Source organism: Falco naumanni, chromosome 1 (assembly GCF_017639655.2).
Source record: "Falco naumanni isolate bFalNau1 chromosome 1, bFalNau1.pat, whole genome shotgun sequence".
NCBI lineage: Eukaryota > Metazoa > Chordata > Aves > Falconiformes > Falconidae > Falco > Falco naumanni.
In genome coordinates, this window is record NC_054054.1 from 12,205,957 (window position 1) to 12,231,181 (window position 25,225).

The 25,225-nt window shown below is 43.7% G+C and overlaps 1 protein-coding gene across 2 annotated transcripts in view; it reads right to left on the reverse strand.

Annotated features, from left to right (window-relative positions):
- Nucleotides 1-25,225, reverse strand: part of MAML3 (mastermind like transcriptional coactivator 3) — a 251,518-nt gene that overhangs the window by 69,936 nt on the left and 156,357 nt on the right. For both annotated transcript variants that reach the window (XM_040578538.1, XM_040578470.1), the window contains exon 2: nt 21,272-22,762. In XM_040578538.1, the coding sequence (XP_040434472.1) occupies nt 21,272-22,762 (1,491 nt within the window). The remainder of the gene's footprint in view (nt 1-21,271; nt 22,763-25,225) is intronic.

The window sequence follows — 25,225 nt, forward strand, 5'->3', positions numbered from 1 at the left end:
AACCACAGGTCATCTCCAGCGTGCAGCTGCAGCAGGGAAACTGAATTCCTCGTAGGATGCAGTTCCACATGGGTGACTGGCATACGTGGTTACTATTGACAGGCAGCCTCAAACTTTGGTATGTCTTCCACATTTTAATTCCTCAGACTTCAGTACTGTGAAAGCCGTGAGTTCTGGGGACAGCATACAATTTACAGCGGGCCTCTGCATCCTTACTCTCCTCTCCCCCTTCTCTTCTGGGTATTTATACAGGATTTTAATTCCTCCACCCACAACTGCTTGCAATTGATACAGGAGAAAGTAGAGGTCACAGGAAGAGTAAAGACACATAATCTAATTTTCATTTTGTCCATTAATCATGCACGCTTTCAGCCAGTCATTTAACAAGGTGGAACTCTAAAGCTCTCTCTGCACTGATGGGGGAAAATTCACTGTAATTCCTTTTGCTGCTTTACTCTCCTGTTCAGGCTGCACAGAGCAGCCTCTCCTCCTCACACAGAAAAATCGAATCCATGTGTCCAGGAAAATGTACACTCTCCTGGAAGTTTTTTCAAAAGCTTTTTGCTAAATTTAAGTGTCCAGCTGAAGCTGTCGGTGCTTTATTTGTGGGCGGCTGGTTTTGAGGCGTGTGTGTCTATCAATGCAAGCCCAATAGGAAGCTCTGTATTGAAATACATTTTGGTGTGAAGTTATCAATAGTGCTATACATTATCCTAGCTCACAAATAAGAAAGCTTAGAAGAAGTCCCCTGTGTCTGTACCCCTTCTACGCTCTCTGCCATTTGCCAGTCTCCTAGTCCTAGTCAGGACCAAATCTCTCCTCTTTCCTAAAGCAAGATGATATTGGAAATGAAAAAGATGTGCAGTCATCATAGGTAAGGTCAAGGAGATTGGAGGAATCAGGCCTTGGACATCCATAGATGAGGCAGCAGAAAGCATCTTTCTCAGCTGGGGTTTCATGAAAGTACTGCAATATTCACCACCTCGGCAGATGAGGTAGATAAATGAGGTGAGGACCAGACATCATCTTTGTTTAATTCTTTGCAAAAATTACCTAGTGTGTGGAGGCACAGAAAGCTGTCTATGGTTTAAGAACAGTCCTTAGCAGCTGTATTGGGAGTGAGGGCTGAGGAATCCAAGAGGAACTGTAGCAAGGCACACTTCTCAGTTATCATCTGTCCGCTCAACAGGAGGGGAACTGACTCCCACTCTACAGCATTGTGAGAACTGTGCAGAACCCAGTAACTCCATATTCAAGGAAGCTTCAGTATGTCAGCTGTAAACGCCTCGGTCTCCCCTCCATTCACTGTGCTTTTGTCAGACAGAGGAACAGAGCAAAGGCTTATCCTGGACTGAGGGGCAAGAGGCCCAAGGACATTCATACCTCCCTGGTTAATCTAGCAGGGAACAAAAGGACCTTCCAAACCAAAAAGGCGATATACTTGAGAAATGCCATCTCTCTCACGAGACGCTCAAGGGCAGCATTCAGCAGAAAGTAACATTTATCAGTAGATTCCTTCACCCTTTCAAGGCTTCAAAGAAACTGGGATGTTTAAAGAAAGAGGAGCGTAGATGCACAAAAGCAGGATAAGATTTGAGTCTGTCAAAGACTGAGTTGCTGACAAACACTTGATCTATTTTGGAGGGATCCTGAGCTGTTCTGCTCTGTGACAGAATGCGCATTTGCCAACACAGCATTGCCACTCAGGAGCCTTCTTTTTCTACTCTGATGACCAACAAATGCTCATCTGTTCCAGGGAAAAAAACTTGTTCTGCAGCTGGCTGCCCATCTTTCTCTAAAAAATTACATCCTCATTTCCAAGAGTGCTACAATTCACAGGCCCAGTCTTTAAGTTGCCAGAACTACAGGGATTTCCCAACATGCCAGTGCTACATCAAGTCCTGATGCCGGCTATGGAGTGGGGAGCAAAAGCTCCTTAATGACAACGCTGAGAGAAACAGGGTGACAAACAGGTGAAATGAAAGATTTATTATGTTTTCTTTTCATATTCTGAAATTGGTCTGATAATCTTAGGGGCTAACAGCCAATGTCTATGAAACCAGGAATGTGGGAAGGGTACCAGGGATTATACTTATCTGTCAGTGTTTCTGATTAAATTGGCCAATTCTGGGAAGACGTGTGGGCGTTCTTGTCTAGTCTGAGCAAAATAATAAAGATGCAGAGAGAATTTTTTAAAAGAAGAAATGAAAATTAGAGATCCAACCTGCACTCCCTTTCTGTGGGATTTGGGGGCATTGCTGTCCTTTTGAAAACTTCCCTTTGCACATGAAGAACACAGTCATGTGAACAGAGATACTGCACCTGCAGTCAACAGTATGGAACAAGAACAGATGCACTGGCTCAGTTCTTACGATTCTATTAATCTTCAGCACTCCAAACAGAAATACCATAAAGTTCAGGAAAGACCTGCTTTGACACAAACATTGGTAAACAATTACATATAATAATTAAAAGGATTTTCACAGTGCCATTACTGAGCAAGCACTTTGTATTACAAATAGTTTCATCAGGTGCTGAGCTAAACCATATTTCACAGGGCAAAAGCCTTATCAGAGATCACAGTGGCAAGGCGAGTATGTTCATGTGTTTGTTCTGAAAGTAGCAGCACACAGCTAAAATCTTGGCGGTGGGGTCTCATTTTTGCTACACGTGTGTTTAGTAAATTACATATTGCCAGCAACCCCTGGGTGTGCAATCCCGTCCCTGCTAATAGACTTTTATATTCTGACAGGGATACTCAACAGCATGAAATAATCCTCTTCGATTTACAAAAGAAGTTCCCAGTCTCTGAGTTTTAAACTATCAGTGATCCATCACTTGCAACAAAACCCAATGCAGCTACTCTGTTAACAGACTGGATTTTAAATATTCAGGTGGCTGTTTGCCTGTGTGCACTAACCCTGCACTCCAGCTTCCAGGGACACCATCAAAAACAAGAGGGGATTGTATAAGCAGACTATTTCCTGGCGAAGTATTTTAATGTTTCATCTTTTCCCCCATCCTGCATTATTCTAAGCAAGAGAATGTAACTACTTGCAGGGGGAGGGGGGGAAGCAGCAGATGATGCAACAGGAAAGCAAAGACAGACATGCACAGAAGCCAATTAAAAAAAAAAAAGAAAATTTAATAAACCACCATTTGAATGCAAAATGCAAAGAGAAACAACAATAAATATACAAGCTTGTTTCTAAAGGAAGGAATAAGCCCAAAATTCCTTCAAAAAGCTTGTATTAAAAAATCTGATGTGTGCCTTTTAGACAGACAAAGTACTAAAACTTTGGAGTGACTGAGGTACTTCAACTTTGCCATAACCTTAATTTTGTACTTGGATCCAGATACTATGATGACAAGCTCATTAGGAATCATTTGACATGCAAGGTGAAAAAAATAGGACATATCTCTATACCTGACCAATAACGACCCAACACAAAACACATGCATACACTTTTAAGAACAACAATAAATTCTTTAAATCCTCATCTACCTTCTGCAACTGAGCCAGATTTCCTTCCAAAATATGCACACAGGCAAACAGCCACCTGAAACACTTTTTTTTAAAAAAAAAATCACATGCTGCTTTTAGACCAAGATTTGTGCTATTCTCTTGGTACTCAAATTCCTCCTTTGTGGGAAAATAAAAGTAAATGTAAAAAGAAACATAGTAAACGGTCAAAAGGTCTCAGTGCTGATCACCTTTCTTGTGTACACTGGTTATAACAGAGATCATTTTGCCATTTTAAAAATCAAGCCCAACTGAATGCTGCTAAGGCTTCCAAAACTCCACGAAACAGTGATGTTCCTACCCTATCAATTTCCATTTTCCAAGAATTGCTATTGATACCATCTATTGGAAGACATGACCTACTCACTTTCAGAAAATATCCATAAAGATTTTATTGCTAAATATATTTAAAAGGCAGAAGAAAGAGGGGGAAATCACAAGCAGTAGGGCAGAGAGAAGTGGGCTTGAGTGAGGTAGAGGCAGTTTGCTAGAGAATGCAAAAATCCTTGGTTTCATTCTTGTCTGACCACAATGTTTTTTAAACAAGGACATGGCATTTATGTAACAAGGTGTTCCCTCATCTGATGCCAACCTGTGCCTATGTACTACAGGGAAGGCAAACAATTACATCACATGTACTCTCTCTCTGGAAGAAAAACGTGTCTTTGCACAGTGCTTGACCACCTTAAATCACCCCACAAAACCCCTCTGCAGTTGCACTAGCGTGGGGGCCAGGAGCACAGCTCAGGGCACCAGCTCCGCTGGCCAGAGAATCACCTGCACTGGAACTCGCAGGGACTACGGCTCCACTAATGAGCACTGGGACTCAGGTGCATCATTAAAGAACATTAAACCGCCCATGTGTGGAGGTGGCTCTCGTACAGGCCTGAGGCTTCGTTTGCTGTAGGTTACTTTCTGGGGTCCCCATGTGAAAAAGCCCTAAAAACATCCCCTGGGTACCAACTGCGGCAACCTCTGCCCCAGTCAATTATTGTACTCTGCCCTGAGTATCGGCACTTGTTCCCCAACTTCACACAGCTTTTAGGCATCATATGACCAAGCAGCTTATGACTTGTTTCTGCAGTAAAAGTCATTAACTCCTCTGAACTAACTACCAGAAACAGTATACACGTTCTCCATGAATCCATCTAAACACTGAAACTTTAATAAACATACTCTGTTCCCTGTTCAAACTACGTGGGTCAGATTTTCCCAAGCATAGGATGAAGTAGGATCTTGCTGCTACCCAGGCTGCAGGCCCCGAATGCAACACGACTAAGAACTGAACGGCCCTGTTTCAAAGCTATCGCAAGCTCCACATGCTAATTCTCTGCTAAGCCAAAGCATGGGGCTTTGATTTCCTAACCTCAGGATGTTATCTGGCTCCAGTACAGAATTACCATTAGCTCTGTATGTCTGTCCTTACAGCAGGGTCACTGTCATGCCATATGCCACTTGGACAACCTTTATTCTTTCTAGATTATATTTTTTTTTAAATCACAGTGTTCATCTGGAAGAGCCTGGATTCCCTTGGCTTTCAAAATCTGCTTTGCATTGCTAAATGCATGGGGCTGTAGGCAAAGTTGCATTAGAGAGACAGAGAAAGACAGAAAGAGAGTTACTAAAAACCTGTTAAGATACAGAATGTCTTCAGGGTGCTCTTCTCTTAAATATTAACAAAAACACAGAGAAGGTTTACTCAATTTCCATTAACCAAACAAAAGATCTGATTCTTTTCTAAAATGGCTTCTGCATAACTTCAACTTCAATGAATATTCGTGACTTGCACCAGTGTAACTAGAGGGTCCGACCTAGAAAGAGCAGGTCAGGCTCCGTGTGGAAGTCATAGCAGGATGGGGAGTCACAGCATCAGTACACACAAGGTACCCTGATCGTTTGATACAGCAGGAGAAACCTCCCGCAAAATTCATAAACAATTAATTCTCCCTCTCCCCCTTCCAGTACTGCGGTAAGAGAAAGGGTCATCAGTCTCCAGATGTCACTCTCTCAGTAGAACAGCAAAACAAAGAAATCAGGGAATCTGGAGGGAGAACTGAAATGGCTTTTCCAAGATCGATGGCCAGCCTTCTGGGACATTAAGAGGATTTTATACCCATGTAGTACCTTGTATCCCAAAGGAACCCAAACATCTTTCTAGATGATATACGGATCTCATATGAAGACTACACCCATTGAAAGGAAGCAGAGAAAATCACGTCCATACAGGTGACAGTGTGACAGCAAGGGGGGACTGTTGAAGCAGTCAGTGAGGACCAGCAGTGTTCCTCCCCATGCCTGGCCAAGCAGTCCAGCCCAACCAGCTCATCTGAGGCTGCCTGATCCTCACGTCAACAGCACAGTGCTAGAACCCAAACAGCATCTCCAGTGCTTTGTAACACTCCTCCCTGTATTCCCATTTCCCCTTTCAGTGGACGTAATGCTGAGAGAGCTTACTGTGCTTTATATGGGGAGGTGAATGAAGAGAAAGAGTTTTTTCGGTCAACAAAAATGAAGAAAGGAAAAAAGTGTGAAGGTAAGAGTGAAAGGAGAATGGACAAAGACTGTAAGGGGGTGCAGGGAGGAAGGAGATGACCAAAACATAGGGAAGCCACCAGAAAAGGAAAAAAAAAAATACAGTTATGGTTTGTTTCAGTGGGGAAGAACATCCAGTCAAACCACATATATAAGAAGCAAATGGAAAGACCCCACAGCCATCCAGAAACATAAGTAAGGACAGTAGAATTGTACTGAAGTGGCAAGGGAGATCCAGGGCACATTCCTGTTGTCAATAAAGATGACGGGGCATTTTCTACCAGCTTAAGAACAAGCAAGTCACAGCAGAGTTTGGACTCAAGATGAAGACGCCAAAGAAAAGAGCCCGTTGCTCATTGAAAACCACCACAGTTCCCTGCCTCACTTCCACACCCTGTATTCCATTGCTTTTCCAATGAAAAAGTTCAGCATGGACTGCAGATAAAAGAGCAGCACCAGCTGCATCCGTACCAAGGTATCCAGTGGAATAAAGGTGCTCCTGCAGCCCTGACTCAAACTTGTCAGCTCAAAAGTGTCATCGCAGAGCTCATCAAACACAGGTTTCAAGCAAATCCAGTTACACTCAGACTCAAAGATACAGCAAGTATAATCTATTGTTGTTTCATCTAGGGTAAATCTCCACCTAGGGTGAATCTTCACCTAAGCATCAGATGCTTAAAAACAATCCTAACAGCTTGTCTGCCTGTGCCTCCTGTATTTCCTTATCCCCTCCTAGTCTGGGGCATCCAGCTATGGCTGTGATCTTGTCCATGCTGGGACAGTAAGATACAAATGACAGAGGAAGAGACTACAGGTTGACCTCATCGTCAGAGAAAATCCATTATGCGTGATTAAAACTTAACAAAATGCAATCACATTAAAAATGACTATCATGAAGTGCACCATGATTTACTGACTAAATGAATGAGAAATTTATCTGAATAAAATAGCCCTAGCCCTACTGCATTGGCAATGTATGATAAATTGCTGATTGTGAGAAGATCATCGCTTGCTGTTGGATGACATACATACATTGATTTTTCCTAACAACGCTAATTAGCATAATAGCATCTCCACATATATTACATAAAGTTTCCTCTTAGCAAGCAAAAATTATTTCAAGACTTCAGGTCCCAAACTGCAAAGAATAAAGATGGAAAGGAAGGATTTACAAACTGCCTCCTTGTTCTTTATTATGCAGATCAAAGGTCCAACCCACTGGATCTGACTTAATCTTGAAGAGATGGGAACAACGCTGAAGAAAGCACAGGCATTGTGTAATTAAGCTGTGATCACAGTGGGCTGTTTTTTGCATCGTGGTGATCTAATTTTGTGAGGCCAAAAAGAGCCTTTGAGAAAGAAGAATCTTTTCGGAAAGAAGAATCTAACCCTAAAGAACTAGGAAAAAAACCCCAAACATTTCTCAATTTCATTAAGAGGCACAGGGGGCAGACTGCAATCCTTACATAAGTGCTTTCATTGACTTGGGCTGTGTAGGTGAGAAAGCACTCACTAAGTTGAAAAGACAAAGCACAGTCTATTAAAGGAAAAATAAAAGCAAGGGAATAGGTAAGGGAAATGGAGGAGAGAGACACCATGTGATTCTCAATTAATTTAAAATCAATCAAAATAACCCACATTTTTTTTTTTTTTTTAAATCTGAAAGGTGATAAAAAAAACAGTTTAAAAACAGTGCCCTGCCATTCAGTGTCCTCTGCAATGCATGGATTTCAGATTTACCCATGAGGATTTTCCAAAGTCCATACTTTTTCCAGAAGAATGTGCTTCTCAGGTCCATCAGTAAAGCAGCTCATTTACCTACATTAATGTTTTGGGTGTTTTGGCATAGTACCTGTTACCTAGAGCAGAGGACCTGAGCTGAAGCAGAAGAAAGCAGACACCTAAGCTGCCTCTGGTAAAAGCAGCGATGCTGGAGTGCACCCAGGGGAGCACCCAGTCTGCGCTGGCCACCCCGCAGCTGCTGTTGTGTTCTATATAAAAAGCGATAGCAGTTGCAACACTGGGAGTTCTGCTGAGGTTACAGCCCTGACATTTCCACTCTGCTGTGACCTACGCTGCCCAGAGCCAAAGCACAGGAGCCCTCTCTGGCAGTAGGCTTTGCGGGGTGGCTGGGAGGCACGGTGGGTAAGCAGGGTGCTCTGGACAGGTGTGTGGATAATAAACTGTAAGTGGTTTGGTTTCTGCTGGTCTTTATTCAGCTTCCCCTGCCAAGCTGCAGGGGCAAACACCATGCTCAGCTCGCAGCAACACATACAACGTGTGGTCATGGCCACATGCACACCGTGACAGGCACACAAGACCGAGTCAGGAGGGGCCAGCAGTCAGATTTCACTCTAAAAAAAGAGAGCTTAGAGGCCCCGCTCTTCCCACAAGCTGCTTTCTCCTGCAGGGCTGCCCCAGGACCCTTGGTTTTACCCCACCCTGACCCCAGTCATCACCACCACTGCATTGTGACTAACTGGAGCCTTTTCCACCGCTTTATTAGCTTTAAAATCATACGCTGGCAGAGCACCTGGCGTGCTGGCCATCCCTAGCCAGCACAGCCTGCCTCAAGCTGTGAGTGTGTCTGCAGGTGACACCTGTGTCCCTTTCAGCAGGGCCCTTGGAAAACAGCCCACCCTTTATGTAACCGGAGTCAAGGATTATTTTTGTTGGTAGCGGTTTTCGCTCTTCTCTGCGGCCTGGGAAGGACTGAGGAGGTAATCCCCGTGCTGTCTGCAAACCAGGTGCAGGAACCGGGCAAGCGCAAACAGAAACTCTTGCAGCAGCACAGCCGGTGACTCTTTTTGTGTCATGGTATGAAATCTCCGACATCAACTGAAACTCAAAGCTTCATCTGCTTCAGGCATACCAGTTTTTTGGTACTGTCTCATACATTTTCCCCACCTTGCTCTCTTTTACGGCATAAAGTGAGATTGGTGGGCATGGGCAAGCGCTTTGTAAAGCCACTGGTACCTCCCAGAAACACAGAGATGTTTCTTCTTGATCCTGGACTAGCAACCCCCATGTGGTAAAATGAATGAGGTAAATACTGCCTCACTGCCTCACTGACCACATACACTAAATTTTACTACGTCTGTGTGCATTGTTCAGTTCGTGACGTACATAGTCAGCTATTCCAGAAATGTCTTAAAAGGCTCTAAATATTTTTGTTCTATGCATCTCTCTGTGGGAACAGAGAAGCTGTCTTCAAATGATGAGACCAGTTACACACAACATGAAGGGCAACAGAAGGTATCGTTCATATAGCTTAAAAGTCACCTCAAAAAATCACTGAAAATTGCTTTTCCACCTGTAAGAATGCAAGGGCTTTAAGACTAATCTACTGCATTCTACTGCCAGAGACAAATCCTCAAGGTGTGGGAAACTACATGTCACTGGCAATTCAACAACAGAAAACTACTTTTTTAGTTTTGTTTTAGCCACAAACAATCTTGATCCAGTGAAGCTGCTCCATAGTTCAGAACATTAAAGTCCTGGCTGAGATGGATTAGTGGGCAGACCGAATGTATCACATGGATGGTGCCACCACATTAGTGAGATTATAGCCAAGATCCCCCAGTCCCTCATCTATCCCATGACCGGTTAAAAAAACATTTGATATGACAACAAATATTTCATACTATTTCCATCTGCTGGAGGTATACAGACCACGGAAAGCTGTGGTGTCTACAGTGATTTCTTGCACACTGTGACAATACTAAAACACAATGCTATTAAATGGGTAAGAAGGGGAGGCAGAGAAATAAAAGCTGGATGAGGGGAAACAGAGGGTAAACTTGAGCAGGGAGCTTGGAGGGAGAGAAAGAAAAATGGCTCATGGAGTAGCAGGGGAGAGAAAAGGAATGGCCAAATTATATAGGACAGATTTTTTTTAAAAAAAAAAGCTAACCTGCTGGACTCTGAGGGAAAGAAGTACATGCTGGAAAAATAATTCCCTGGGAAGCTCATGTTGGGCAATCTCATCAGGAATTTTGCTTTCTCTAGGCAATACTATACTAAAAAAAATTAAAATGCAGATTCTTTTGAGGATGTTAACTCTCAAGACTACAAGGAATATCACGTCATAAAAGAAGGAGTCATCTTCTCAGGGCAGACCTTAAACTCTTTCTAGGCTGACCCTTTCAAACTATTTTTCTTTCTGTTTTGTTAAAAACCATTGTTTTTTCCCCTCAGTTTCTCCAAACAGCGTAAGGAAACAAAAGACAGCTTACAGGTATACCTCTGTTTTTCAAAAAAATGAGATTCTAGCTAGCAGCAAGGAACCTGGCAGAACAGATTTTACAGAAGGATGCTAGCAAGAGCAGCTAAAGACAGAGCTTCTGGAGTGAGGAATAGACTTTAATATTGCACAAGCGTGAAACAGAAGTTAAAAGGAGACAGAAAAAACATTAAAACATGATTTTGTGACAGTGCTGCTGGACTTAGTTTTGCTTTCTTATGAGATACCCAACTGTTTCCAGGCAGCTCCCACCCCTACTGCAGAGTGAGAACTGCTCGCAAGCTCACACCGGGCGTAAATGAGGAAGGCACCTCTTTGGAAGATACGCTAACACAGAACGGGGTTAGATGCGTAAGACACACTTGCAGGCTAATGCATGCAAAACATCCCTCTCACATACAGGAAAAGGGGCTAAATAAGGGCAGGAGGACTCAAAAATACATGTACACAGGCACTACATGAGAATGAAGAATGTAGGGACCAACAGACTGGGTTTTCTCCTTAGCAACAAAGTTGGCTGTCTCAGACTTAATACTAAGCTGGTGAACAATAACATAAAAAGGGAAAGTTTCCCACTGCCCATGAGGAATGAAATCTTTGCTGAGAGAGCAGAAGCCACATTCTTTAGCAAATTAGATGCATCAGCTGGGATTTGGCAGAACCTCCTGAATGCAGGACTCCAAATCTGCACTTAACCACTTACTGGGACAGTCTTTCAAGAGGTATTAAGTGTTCCTACTATGGACACATACACATTGCAGACATCAGGAAATCTTTCTGGAGGGAACACACGTGCCAATAGCATGGTAGCATTAGGCTTGAATATCCAGAAATGCTGTGGAAAGCACCAGAATAAGGATCCACATAGATAAAATAAAAGACAAAACAGTAATTCAGAAGTACAAGGTACACCTCACTGTCGAGCTGGAACATCATAGCCAGCTGGGTAGCGTAGACTGCTCATCAAAGAGCGCTCCTTCACACAGACACACAGAGAGCAGAAGTTGAGCTCAAGGCTTTGAACCCATGCTGACACCGGTCCTGGCACTGCAGTGCTGCTCCAGGGTCGGGTGGGCAGGCCCCCCACCGACGGCTCAGAAGCAGGCTGTAAGTCACACTGCTTTAGAGAAAGGACAGAAAAGCTCCTGGTAATGTATGTCCACAAAAGCATGTTAGTCACAAAGGAGTATGCATATGCAAATTTAAAAAGACCTGGTGGGCTCCACATGTAACTCCACAAAACACAGTGACGTTTGTCTGCTCACAAGTTCAGTACACTCCTGAGCTACAAGCCCTGAGTGAAAATGAGCCAATGAAGGTGGGACTATTACTTTTCCTCTGAAAATACGAGTCTTACTTGGTCCTAAGTTCCTGGCTGGAACATTAATCGGTACTTACTGATGTTCTCCTCGAGCAAAAGAGCTGAGCTGTATTCATGCTCTTGGGATAAACAAGCAGCCTCTTTCAGTGTCACTGGGATGCTGCTTAGTGGGGGAAGACATTTAAGGAACACGGGGATTGCAACAGAGCAGGGGATTTTCTCCTTCTGGCAGTGCTCAGCCTCCCCTAAGATATTTGTATGCTCTAGCTTCTTTCCCTGTGTCCCTCTTCCTCTTCTGCCATTTCTTGCACCTTGCTGAGTAGCAAAGACAGCTGTGGACAACTTCAATTGTGACATTTCTGATTTTTTGAGCTCTTCACAGTTCTACCCAAAATGAAGCTGTCCTATGTGTAATCTTTAATTAGCTGCAAGATCTTGGAGGTGGGCACTACTTCTTCTGACATGTGGCTCCCACACCTCGCACAAAGGCCCAAGCTGAGCACCACCACAGCAGAAATACAAAGATTTTCTTCCCTCGCAACATTTTTTTTTTGGTCAGCTTGATCGGACAGACATGACTACCTTCAGGAGCAGCTGGAGAGGCACTCATCAAGGAGCCCATTTCCCCATTACACTGGTAACTCTGGTGATGGATATGGTGGGAGGGGAACCCAGTGGTCTGCCTCGCTCCCCAGGCTGGCTCTCTACACGCACCAAAGCCCTGCCTTGGAAACAGGGCAGCCCTTCTCGTCTGCCCCCCCTCCCCCCCAAAGCCACTGCCTTTGCCAGTGAGCCTGCAAACAGGAAAGAGGAGCTGGCGCAGGAGACGGCAGAGGATGCATACAGCATCGGGTGCTGCCCACACTCCTGCCCCCCAGCAAAAAGCCCTACGGCGGGCAAGGCAGACCCCATGCTGACTTCCCTTAATTTACACCTCCCCCACCCCCCACCCCCCGATGGCGTCTCTTCTTCTGTTTACCTGAGTGTAGAGCTATGGACAGGGAAGGAGTCACCTACATGTCACAGGGCAGGGAAAAAAAATAAGATTGGGGGAAAAATAAAAAGAACAGGGACAGAGTTTGCTTTTAAAATAACCACAACCTATTAACAGTTCAAAATAGGCTTTTTAATTACAGGATACCCTATAACCTTTACCCTTATTGACTGATTATTTGATAAGCAGTTTTGCTTTCTGCAAGCTCCTTAACAGACAGAAATCTGAGCAGAGGGAGGATGCAGGGAAAGGAAAGGAGGTCCTTGACATAGCAGGCTGGGTCATCAGCGTAGAACAGAAACTGCATGAAACGTACTTAACCCAGTTAAGCAGCAGAGTCATTCCAGCCCTCCCGCAGTAAAGGGAGCACAGGGGGAGGGTACTGCTTATTCAATAATAATTCTTGTTGCAAAAGTATTTCTATATGTAAAATGAATCTTTTCTTCAAATACTAATAAAAAATGTACAAGTTTGCTTGGAATTAAAACTCAGTTTGTATAAGCCCCTGCTATAGGAGGGAGATGGAAAAAGAGATGGGAAGAGTGTTAATTTTTAATCCAGTCTTTAGTTTTCTTTACAAAGGTTGGAAAAGACAATGAGACTACACTTAAACTGAAGAATAAACTCCCAGACTACCTGGAAGCGGCTTTCCCAGCAAGGGGATTTGCTAACAGTTTGCTCCCTGCAGAACAGAAGAGTCAAAAGGCAATTTTAGATCTAACACTGGCAGAGATACACAAAATGACACTCAGGCTTGGAAGCGCTGCTAGGGGTGGAAATGCAGCCTGAAAGGAAGCAGTCCAGCTCATCTCGTACAATCAGCAGAGCAAGCAGTAAGGGTCCAGCTCTCATTAATCTAAGCGGACTGTTACATGCCTGATGAAGACTAATCATTTCTTTACTTGGAAATAGATCTTTTAAAATGATATGGGGAAAAGATACACTTTAAACTGTTCTTCTGTGGAAACATGGTTAGGTCTGAGTATCTTCAGATACAACACACAACAGTGAGTGTTAGCAGAAGGCCACTGTTAAATGCCCCTCTGCTTGCTCACAGCAGAGGTATGCACCATACAACACGTCTGCTGTTTCTTATGGTTGGCTGACTTGGAAAGTGTCCCCTGCAGAACTGCCTGCAGCGCGGAAAACGGGGAGACAGCTGCAAAGCCTTCCTTGGCCTTCCCAGCAAAGCCTCTTCTCTTCCAAAATTAGCTGCAAGGCTTGCTTGACTCCCTTTACTGGCAAGAGAAAGCTGACCACCGACCTCGGTGTGGGTTAGCGTAAGACCTGGAAGGTTGGGCTGAGAAGGAAGACGAGATATTCCTTGTGCCTCTGAAACAATGATGAAATAAAGGCCCCCGTAGCTCTGAATCTGTACTGTTATATCTGGTCAGGAGCTGCTGCTGCTTTTATTACTGCTGTTAGCTGCAAGGTCTAGTAAATCCACTCCACGCAGAAAAGGCAGGCACAGCCTCCTTGTTGGTGGCAAATGAAGCAATGTCAGTACACGCTGAGCAATTACTTCAGCCATGTCCTCAGTACAGAGAGTAACTTGGAAACAATGCCATTTGTTTTTGTGAGGGGTCTTTTCTAAAAAGACTACGTGACACATTAGAAATACAAACACAACCAAAGAGCCGCTTCCGAGAAAGAAGTCTGGAGTTGCACCCATAACCTTAATCGTCCAGTTGGGTAGTACAAGGACAGGTAACACTGAAATGGAGGTAAGGAAAATCCCCAGTATTACATTATCTTGCAACACTATCGTAAGATTAATAATTTGACATGTTCTGCTTTTATATTTTAGAGTCAAAAAGGTAAAGCAGAATCAAGAGTAAACTTCTGTCCCAGATGGCTAAAGGAGAGCTGGAAAACAAGAATCCTAGCAGTTCAGAAAACAGGAGAACAACTGCCACCCCCCACCCCCACCCACCCCCCAATATATGTGATTTTTACAAGCGCACGATTTCAAAGCAATTTTAGAATTTCTGAGTATTTATGACCTGCAGCGTGACGGGGCATGAGTTGACTTTTTTGAGACATTCAGGCTTACATACTCATGAATTTAAACATAGAAATATAGATTCCTTGAAAACGAAGGTCTAATTAATATTTCTGAGTTCTTGAGAAGCAAACTGGCAAAACTGAGAATTATGGAAGGAAAATGAAAAAAGCCTTCCCTCAAAATAAAAATGGAGAATAACAGAATCCAACTCATAAACTTGAACCCACTGTCAATATCAAAACACGACAGGTACCATCTCACAATAAACACTTTTCTGGATCCACAAAAACTAAAGGTATCAGTGGATGACTGGGTTTGCTCCTGTAGCTCTCCCGCAGCGAATATGCTGATTCTCAGAGGTGACCACCTGCATGGAAGAAGCAGGACAGACTGGAGGGCTTTTGATTTTCCAGAGAACACTGGAACGCCGTTATACGAAGAAAAGGCTATGTGGATCTTTCAGTCACCATATAGCATTGAAAGCATCAGCTTTTTTGTGCTAAATTAGTTATGTTGATGCTCAGAGGCAGCAAACTAGCCTGCAGAAGAGCACAGTATATGGGGAGAGCATAGCATGAACATCCCAGTACGGTTCAGCAGTGCTGGGTCACCAGCTAATGACAGATCCAACCATAAAAGCTCATGGAAAGAACACAGTTTTACACCATCTGTATACTAACATTAAGAGCATATACAATAAACAAGAAGAGTTAGAGAGGCTCATGAACAATGAGAAATGGATTATGGCTGGCATTGCTGAAAGCAGGTGGAATGGGCCATGAGAGAGGAAAACTAAAATTGATGATGATAACTTGCACTTTAAGGAGAAAAAGGCCAAAAAATGCATAGGAAAGGGTAGCATTTTACATAAAAATACGCTGCTACTGGCTACAGACATTTCAAAATCACAGTACCTCATGATTGCAGTCGTAACTAATAAAACTAAAGGAGAGTTGGTTGGCACATGTTTTATCATCAGACTAACAAGGCTTACTAAATAACAGGACAAACTGCTCTTTACACAGTAATCTAGATCATGCAGGAAGAAAAAGTATGCTGTCATGGTGACTTTAAAATGGGGGACATTTAATATACACTTCGTGCAGTCAGTAATACAAATTTTCTGCTTCTATAAGTAACGTAGACAATTTCTTTACAGATGACAGTAACTCACACAATCTTCAAGAAACTAGATGAGAAGCAAATTGTACAACAACGTACTTTCACAAGTCGTGGACAAGCAGAGAAGTTTCTAATAGCCAAAGATTAACCGCTACAACTGTGATATTTAAAAAGAGGAAAAGACTGGTTATTCTGACACGCTCTCTGGCAAAACAATGGAACAACTGGTTTCAGTTCTTTATCAGCAATGACTCAGAGAATAAGACAGGAATACTGGTCAGCATTGTTTCAGGAAAGCAGGTTTCTCCAAAGACATCTATGGTTTTCCTACGAGAAGATGATTAGTTCTGTTGAGGCATGGGAGCAGCGCTCTTATACTTTGATTTTGCAAGGCTTAGACTAGAGAAAGAACTCTGTATTGCAGAAAGACATTTACCATATGGAATGAACAAAGTATGTATTAGGTTAAAAAGTGCATGCCCGCGGGTCACAAAATGAGGAAATAGCAGCAAGCCCAAACTTAGGTTTTAGGATTATGCCATGGAGGCCTAATATTAGCCAAGTGCTGTCCAACACTCATTTCTAGTCATTTATGGCTAACATGGTGCCCTGCCCAACACAACAGGCAGATGATTGCAGAAACAGTAAGGCAGCCAGGCTACTGTTTACAAATTGCCTGGTGAGATGGTCAGAACCCATCTGAGCACATTTCGCTTACCCGCCTGTTCTTAAGATCTATGGGAGACTGATTTCTGGGGAGCAAATTTCAGCGTTTGTAAAAGGCTGGTCCTGCACCTGAACTCAGGGGCAAACCTTTGGCGGAGACCAGTGGCTACGAGTCAAACACAGCACAGACAGGCATTCGCTACACCTCTACAGGCTGTTCAGCCAGTCATCCTCATAGTCTCAGACATTATTTCCATTCCAGCTTGTCTGCCCTAAAATCTGGTAAGACAGTTGCGTTTCTGTGACACTTTCATGCAATGAATACAAATCTGTAGACTTTCTTCTTTACTTTCAGGTAGGCTTTTAAAAAAGGCCAAATCCCAGAACATCAACAATCTCTTTTTCTCACTATCCCAAAGATAACCTTCAAAAAAGTATAAAATCTCTTTTACAATTCCGGTGAGAAACACACCTTTTCACTTAGAAAGGACAAAGACATTTTGGAAATGTTCTCTGGACACAGATCTCCCTCCCTTTATCCTTCACATGCAAAACCAGACTGAGCAGATGACACATCTTAAATTGATAAGATTAAAACAAAAGACAGAAAAGAGAATTTGAAGATATTCTTCAAGTATGGTGTCATTTCTCCTCTTCATTCACATCCCTCCAATTTCAAACAACATAACTAGTGGTTTCAATAGGAACTATAATTGCAGCATCCTCACAGTCCCATGCAGGCAAAGAGCTGCAGTCTAGGGTTTCTTTTTCTTACACCCACAGAAAATTCTGTTTTGTTTCGACCTCTCATTACTCTCCCTCCCTCACTTGGCTCCAAACGTCAAATCCTGTCTCAGCCATTCAACATTTATTCCACTGGGCTGCTTTTTTCTCTTACCATTACGCATTCATATTGAACAGCTGGAACCAAGAAAAGGCACAATTAATGATTCTGATATTTTCCAAAGAAAATGTTTTCACTTTTCCCAATTTGAAATTACTTTCTGGTTTAAAGAAAATAAAAAAGAAAAAATGAAAAGAAAAAAGTGCCTCCCATAAAACCTTACGCACACCTCAAAACCTAAATGGAACATTTTAGGTTAAACAAAGTTTTGAGAGAGGAAGTTGGTTTAGGCTTGCTTGCTTTTATTTCTTATATCACATAAAAAGCTTAAACAAAGGCCCTGTTCCATCTTGGTATGAAATCAATTTCTTTTACTACCACATGGGAACCAGAACAGCAGAGGACCTCTACCCCCTCAAATACCTAACAAGTTACCAGCCCAAGTGAAAATCTGTACTTGCGGTTTTAGCCTATAGCCACAGATAAGTAAGAATGAAAGAACCATCCAGAAAAAGCAAGAAGCTAAAGGGCAATACCTGCCACATACTCACAAACTAACAACTGGTTTTAGGGCAGATCAGGGTCAGGGTACATGGGACAAGGCAAAGAGCAGGGATTTCAAAGTACAAGACTGACCAAGTGGAGAACAGTCGGGCACAAGGGAACACTAGTAGCAGGATGGAGCCTCGCTGAAGGTAGATGGGTCAGGATCTGACCATGGTTTTTGCTGAATACAGATGGGTGAGGATTTGACCTTGGTTTTAACAGTCAGTTCCATAAAAAACAGTCAGAATTACCTTCAGGTTCAAAAACCCAAACCAGTATCTGCTTTGGGAAAAACCAACAAATACCCCATCCAGTGCTCCTTTGAAAAGAACAAGCTATAGCATAAAATAGAGGACACAGTGGTTCAGTGCATATGGGTTGTTCAGCAGCAGCGTGATGGGAGCCACAACCACAGTGCCAGTACCAGTCCTGGACCTGCACAGCAAAGCGACAGGAAAATTTTCAATACCAACAGTGTAGAAAAGACTTTAGAGAAACCCTACCTTTGTCGGATACTAGTTTTGCTAGCTAAGCTGCTGATTTAGCACTCGGCTTGTCCTATCGCTCACATGGATATTGAACGGCACGGCTTTCTCTCTTGCTGTTCACCGCTGCTTACAAAAGCACGTAGTGATGCTCAGCAAGGCCAGGACACAAGCCCTGAGCACCAGCACTGACACGCCAATAGGACAGCGACAGGGAACTGACCTCCACAGAGCACTTGCAAGGTCCAAGCTGGACTGAAAAAATGGTGTGTCTCCCTACAGTATGCTCAATGACCGAGGCAATGAGTGCGTGTAAAAATTCTGCTTATTAGCAACAGAAGTACCTTAGGCCCAGAAGAACATGGGTTTAATTAGTGTACACGGTGCATGTGTGCACACGTACACACAACCAGCCATACTTCAGTTTTACAGCAGTACACTGAAAATAAGACAAGGCGTTTTTGTACATGTCTGAAGTTCCCTAAATCATCTTTTGGTTCTCAAATATGCCCCTGTAACAGTCACCTGACAGAAATATATGGACAGTGCTAACCATAAGACGCAGTATCTAGAACTTTTTCCCCCTTAAATGCCATTTGTTAAACCCTCAGGATCATTTAACACATACACTTTTACAATTGTGTAGCAAAATCAAAACTACAATGAAAGTAGAAACTATAAACTGACAGAAAGATACATTCACTTCACATTCAGAAATATATTTCAAACTGAAGTGTGCAATCTCCTTATTTTCCATATATGTTCTGGCAAGTCTGACTGTCTGCATCCTGCAGTAAGTAGCAGGATCAGATAATCTGCATCAGTCTGGATTTAACTCAACAATATCAACATATTGTTTTTACCACCTTTGCAAAAACAATCCATTTCCAGCAAGCACACATCCCACAATAATAAGCTTTCCAATTTTCCACAGAAAAATGCTTTTCAGGGAAACAGGAAGGGAAGTAATTAAGAAATACATTACAGCTAGAAATCTATTATTTCAACTTTCCTCACCAAACAAAATCCCTTCAGCATAGGCAAGTGGGTTCCACAAGTAGTAAAGGGACCTTTCTTCATCTACACACAAGCAATAAGTCCCTAGTCCTGACTGGGTCAATAAATGTGAATTGCACATATTATACAAGGTATGGCTTTGTCTTAAGTTTCTTCTTCATATGACATAGAAATTAATATCTGGACATGTTTTCGGAAGAAAACTTGTATCCAAATATCTAGTTTTTCCTACATAAAAAAAAAAAAAAAGGAACTGAGTGAGATTAGATAGATGAAACTTTGGTTTATTGTTCACACTGGAGAACTGCAGTGAGATATTAACATGAATTTCTCAACACAGGAAATGGAAGAGATGACATTAACTCCTTCACATAGGCAGTTTGTCCCCTCAAATGTTTGAAGGGTCTCCAAGTTCAACAGATTTCACAAAAACAAAGAAAAGAAACAATCAAGCATTAGACAGTGTGATCAAACATCCTCTGCCTCTCAGTTGCAACCTGACAAGTCTGTAGCTCAGATTACAGCCTGAGTTTTATGTCGTTACTGCAGTATTCCTCTACATAAGTCTTCCCAAAAGGAAGAGGCTTTAGACCAGTGACTTCTAATGCAACAGGCAAGCAGAATTAAAATAAAGGTACAAACCCTTGAGCTGTCACCATACACCCTGAACCAAAAACAGGAGCGAGATGAGTATTTCTTTTTGTTTTGCAACTGATTTTAAATAATACGTGATGGGCTTTGGCCTGGTAAAGCTCCTACTCCTCCTATTGGTGGATCCCCAAACTCCACAAGCTGAAGAAATGACAAATGTTGCTGTATTGCTACATGCATTACAGTGTGAGTCACAGTTAAACCAGGCTCAGAAGGAAGTACTCCTCGTAGGTGGTGTGGAAACGGCTAATTTGGTAAAAAGCTGTTACAGCAAAACTATCAACCAACAATACTATTAGTGAACTATTACATCAGAATTCCTGACACGTTTTGGTGGCACGTAACTTCAGCGAAGGCATCACCTACTTTGTGAACAGATTATCAACTTTCATTCTTTTTAAAACCCTTAAAACAACATTCAGAACATTTGCTATCGAGCCTTTCCATGACAACAGTGCGCGGATGTTTACAGGGGCTGCACAAGTAAGAATACCCAGCTGGCTTAGGAGGCGACAGGGCATTACTATAACCATTATTCAAATCGGTCATCAATTCTTTCCAAAGCAATCCCCAAGCCTGGCAGCTGCTGCTCCAGTGGTTAGCATGGAATACATGTGAGACCGTTACGCCAAGTCACTCAGGCCAACATGGCTTTAGCCTCTTGTTGAAAGACATTATGGATTCATAACAATAAAATACTTGAGGCTGCTAAAGACTGCTACAAAGTCCCAGAATAAACCATTTCATTTCACACATGGCTCAAGCGCCACTAAAAACATTCGGCTATGCTTACTTCTTCCAGTGCAAACCAAAGGCACTCAGTACCCCAAACGTCCTTCCTTTGTTCCCTGAGCCAAAATGCCAAATGTGCTGTTCAAAGCCAGCTCGATCTCTGCCCCAAGAAGAAGGGGCCAACCACTCTGTCTTTTTGTTACAACGCTAGCTACACTGTAGAAGCCATGCAGTGGTTTAGGAGTCAAACCCATGAAGTCTTACATTATAAAAAAAAGGAAACAAACCCTCCGAGGAGTGACTTCCAACACAAAACTTCCCTTAGTGGCCCTCAGCACTCATCAGTAGAAGCACAGGGAAAGACTGCTAGTTCAGAAAAACACTTAACAACATTTCTAAAGCATAAAGCAATATCTTTTCAGTCATTAAGAACACAATTTCTTAAAATAATCAAGACACCACGTCAAAAGTCCAAGAAGCGTCTGCAACGACGTTCCATACTTTCCAGGAGAAAGAGGAGGAAGGAGGAGGAAATTGTACAAAGAGACACTAAGCCTTTGGTTGCCCATGCGTTGTGCGTTCAAGCTTACCTGACCAAGGGAAGGAAGTGTTGCATATGCCATGGGCTGGTTCATCATTCCTTTCTGCTTCATGATGAGCATGCGTTTCTGCTCCTCGCTCAGGTGCGTCATCTGAGCTTGCATCTGCGGCTGCTGGGACTGCGGCTGCTGGATGTACGGCATCATGGGGTTCTTGCTGGGATTTGCCATCGGTGGGGTCATCCTCTGACTCAGCTCAGCGCTGAAGTGGGTCAGAGGTTTGGTGTTGCCGTAAGAAAGCATGTTGGGCTGTTTGCTTAAGGAGTTTGTGCCCAGGTTATTTGGCTGCTGACTGATCATATTCATGTGATTTTGAGGGAGGTAGTTATTAATTGTGGTCTTCTGTGGATTGTTTGCCATAGGAGGCACTATTGGGTTTTGGTTGTTAAAGGCTTGGGGATACATCATTGGGCTATTTGGTTTGTCTGCACTGAAGGGTCCTCCATACGGACTAGATGGAGGGCCCACTGGTGACCAGCTTGAGGGCTGATTTGGATGCTGCTGCTGCTGCTTCTGCTGCATGAGCTTAGCTCTTTGCTGCTGCTGGGCTGCCATTTGCTTGAGCTGCTCTGCTGGAGACAAGTCAGCGCTCGGCATATTCACAGGCCCAGGCCCTGATCCCGCCACAGCTGCTGCTGCTGGATTCATAAGGTAGCCATTTCCAGAGCGCGCCTGCGTCTGGCCCGGCGTGTGGGCCTGGCTGGGGGTCTGAGGTGACTGAACAACACAGTTTGCTGGTGAGCCGGCAGGGAGGGGGGCTGGCGGGGCGCTGGACACAGAAGCTATGCTCGAGGCTGTGGAGACGTTTGAAAATGGAGGACCAGAAGAAGAAGGCCTCACCTGGGGAGATCCTAACGGGACATGAGCGAATGGAGAATGAGATGGATCGCTTTTCACGCTTGCGCTCTCCTGAGTCTCCGTGGCAGGCCTGGGGAATTCTGGCTCCTTCTTTTCCTCAAAGTCTTCGTTGAACAAATCTTGTATATCATCCTCTGGCACGGTGTTTGCTAGTTCATCTATTAGCTCCTGCCACTCCTGATCATTCAGGTTAATGTCCGAGAAGAGTTTGTTCTGATTTGAAAGAGATGTTTCAGAAGTGTCTATGCAGCTGGGGTCATCCAAAGGCTCTTGCTTTAGCTCCTTGTTCTGCAGGATGTTAAAACTATCGTCTAGCTCATTGCACCCATTAACGGGGAGCTTTATCTCAGAAAGCCCACCGTTTTTACCCAAGTCTTCTAGACCACTACCATGAGTTCCACTGTTCTGCAGGGGCAGGGGAGCTTTCATGTCGAGCTGGTGAAGAGGAGAAACAGCAGCCAAAGGCAAATTATTGGGCAAGCTGTTGATTGCCTCGATGCCTGGAACATCCTTCCGTATCCGCTTGCTGGTCGGAGAGAAGCTCCCGTCACAAACTCCATTCTGCTGTTCTCCATTGAGAGGTGAACGTGCGCCTTCCAACTTCCTTTTGACCGTCTCTTGAAGCTTAAAGAAAAACAAAAGGGGGAAAAAAATTAATCAGTTGCAGATACAAAAATGGTGCTGATAAGCTTTGTGACAGATACTCCTCATCGAGCCTACTAGTGACAAACTCTGATTGGGAAGTTTCTTTGATTTCATTCTTATGCCTTAATCAATTTGAGAAGACTGTCTAAAACCATGTGAAAAAAACACTCCAAAAAAACCCCCAAACCAAACCTGCTTCTGAATAGGACAGCAAAACTGTAAGATATGTCTGTGCTCTCCAAGCTACCAGAATTTCGTGGAGTAAGTTCACTAATTCAACTTTTTAGTGGCCAACACATTAATGAGTGCCTAACACAGCAAGGAGTCTTAAATTGGACCAAAAAAAAGGAATCACTAAAATTTACTATTTACTCTGAAAATCTTTTTGTTGGAACTTTCTAGAAGCTTCTTGAAAAATACCTGCAATCCAATTGATTTACTTCTTGTATTGAAACGCGTTATTGACACTAAATTTTTTTGAGAGAATTCATTAACATAGTTTCATTTGATTAGTCCTCTGTTCTTCACTACAAAACATATTGAGAATCAGTTTTAAGTGAGGAGAAAAATACATCCAACCCTAAAAAATAGAAGGTGCTTTGCATGATGTTAACTCAGACAAGTAACTAAAAAAAGGCAACAACCTGTGTGCTAGGAGCTAACGTAAAAGATAAATACCTAACAGAAATGATAGCAAGACAAGTCTCCGGGAAAGTAATTAAATTTGAATATAAGAAAGCTATAAAATAAAATTTATTTATGTAAGCTTTAACTCAGGTTAAAAGAAGCATATTAAAGCACTGTAACAACCTACAGTCTTCTCCTATCACACCAAACATGAAGTCCTTCGTTTATGTACCGGGCTAAAAAAAGCATCCCTCTTAGGTTAAGGCAAAAAAACAATAGTGGGGAGGGGAGGAAGCAAAGAGGTCACAGCTCTAGCGAACGCCTTCAGGACACACTTGCATCCTTGATACTAGAACAATAGAAAATGAAATACTGAAAGATTTTATCAATTTTTAAAGTATTTTTACTGGTATGAAAGCCCCAGACACATAGCTCCCACCCCTTCCCTAACCTAGAGGTCTTCAACCTTCTTTCTTCCCACAATCCAGATCCCATTTATTTCTCCCATCCCAGAGGGCTGGTTCCCCTTTCATGCCGTGTGTAAACAGGCAAGCAAATCCATATCTCATCCCCATTTTAGAGGGAGCAGTTCTGCGAAGGCTGTGCCTTTCTCCTGCCCTTCAGGCCTGCTGGCCTCTTCAGCATGCAATGCAGACGGACACGGCTGATGCACGCATTGCTGCAGTGCCAGCTGACCACGCATGGGACACTAAGCTACGTGGTGGCCCTCTGCAGAGATGTGACCTTTGTAACAATGCAGAACAGCGAACAGCAAGTCTAGGAGTCCTTAAGCAGGCCGTCAACTCCTTGATTTGTAAATGCAGAAGAGCTCTTCTATGTGGCAACATGATTAACACACAGCTCAGAGTCACCAGTGGGTCTCTGTTGGCATTTCGTGCCTGAAACTTCGCTGCCTGTTCCATCTGCACAAAGCCGGTATGGGCCAAGCCCCCCCCCAGGCTAAAATTCCTTCTTCTCTTGGCTTCTGTGGTGCTGCACAGAGACTGGCTGCTCTGTGACCACAGCCTCTGCCACACAGACCACTGCTCGGCTGGGCACCTCCTGCGCAGCTCCACAGGAGCTTACCCTGAGCCCTTCCCCACCCCTGGTTTCTGAGGGCCAGGAAACAGCAAGGCCAGTGGTTTGCACCAAGAAGCTCTTCTCCCTGCGCTACAGGCTGCAATGGGGAACCCACCTGCAGTAAGGTGTGTGTCAGGATGTCCCACTGCATGTGTGAACCCCATCACTGGGCTCCAGCTCTTCTCCCCTCACCTGACTGCAGCAGCTCTTGCCCCCATGAGCTCCACTGATGCCCAGGATGAGGTCCTGCACGTGGTGGCAGATGCAGGCAGGAGCACACACCATGCTAGCGCTCTCTTGATTAAAGCCTGGCAGTCAGGTTAACGAGCCGCGGTCTGCAGGAGCACACTAGGCTGCAGAGCATGGAGCCCCAAAGCAGAGGCATCAGCTTTCCATCTCTCCGTGCCACTAGCAGGAGGCGCTTGCCCAGGGGTGGTAATTGCCTCATCTGTGACAGTTAACAGCAATGTGGAAGGTAAGTCGACACCCAGGACTAGCGTGAAGGAGAAAAATCAGATCCCACAAGGAGGCTTATGATATGGCTCTCGCCTCCGCCGCTTCCCTCCCCTAAAAACCTATGTTAAGCTGAACACCACCGCATGGCACTACAGCTCCCTGCTGCTTTTTGACCGGTGTAACTGGCTGCGGCAGAAGACTACAGCTGAGCCACTGAGCTTGTTTTACTGATCTTTATATAACCCTGGTTCAGACCCCAGAGATGAGGAAAGGACGACA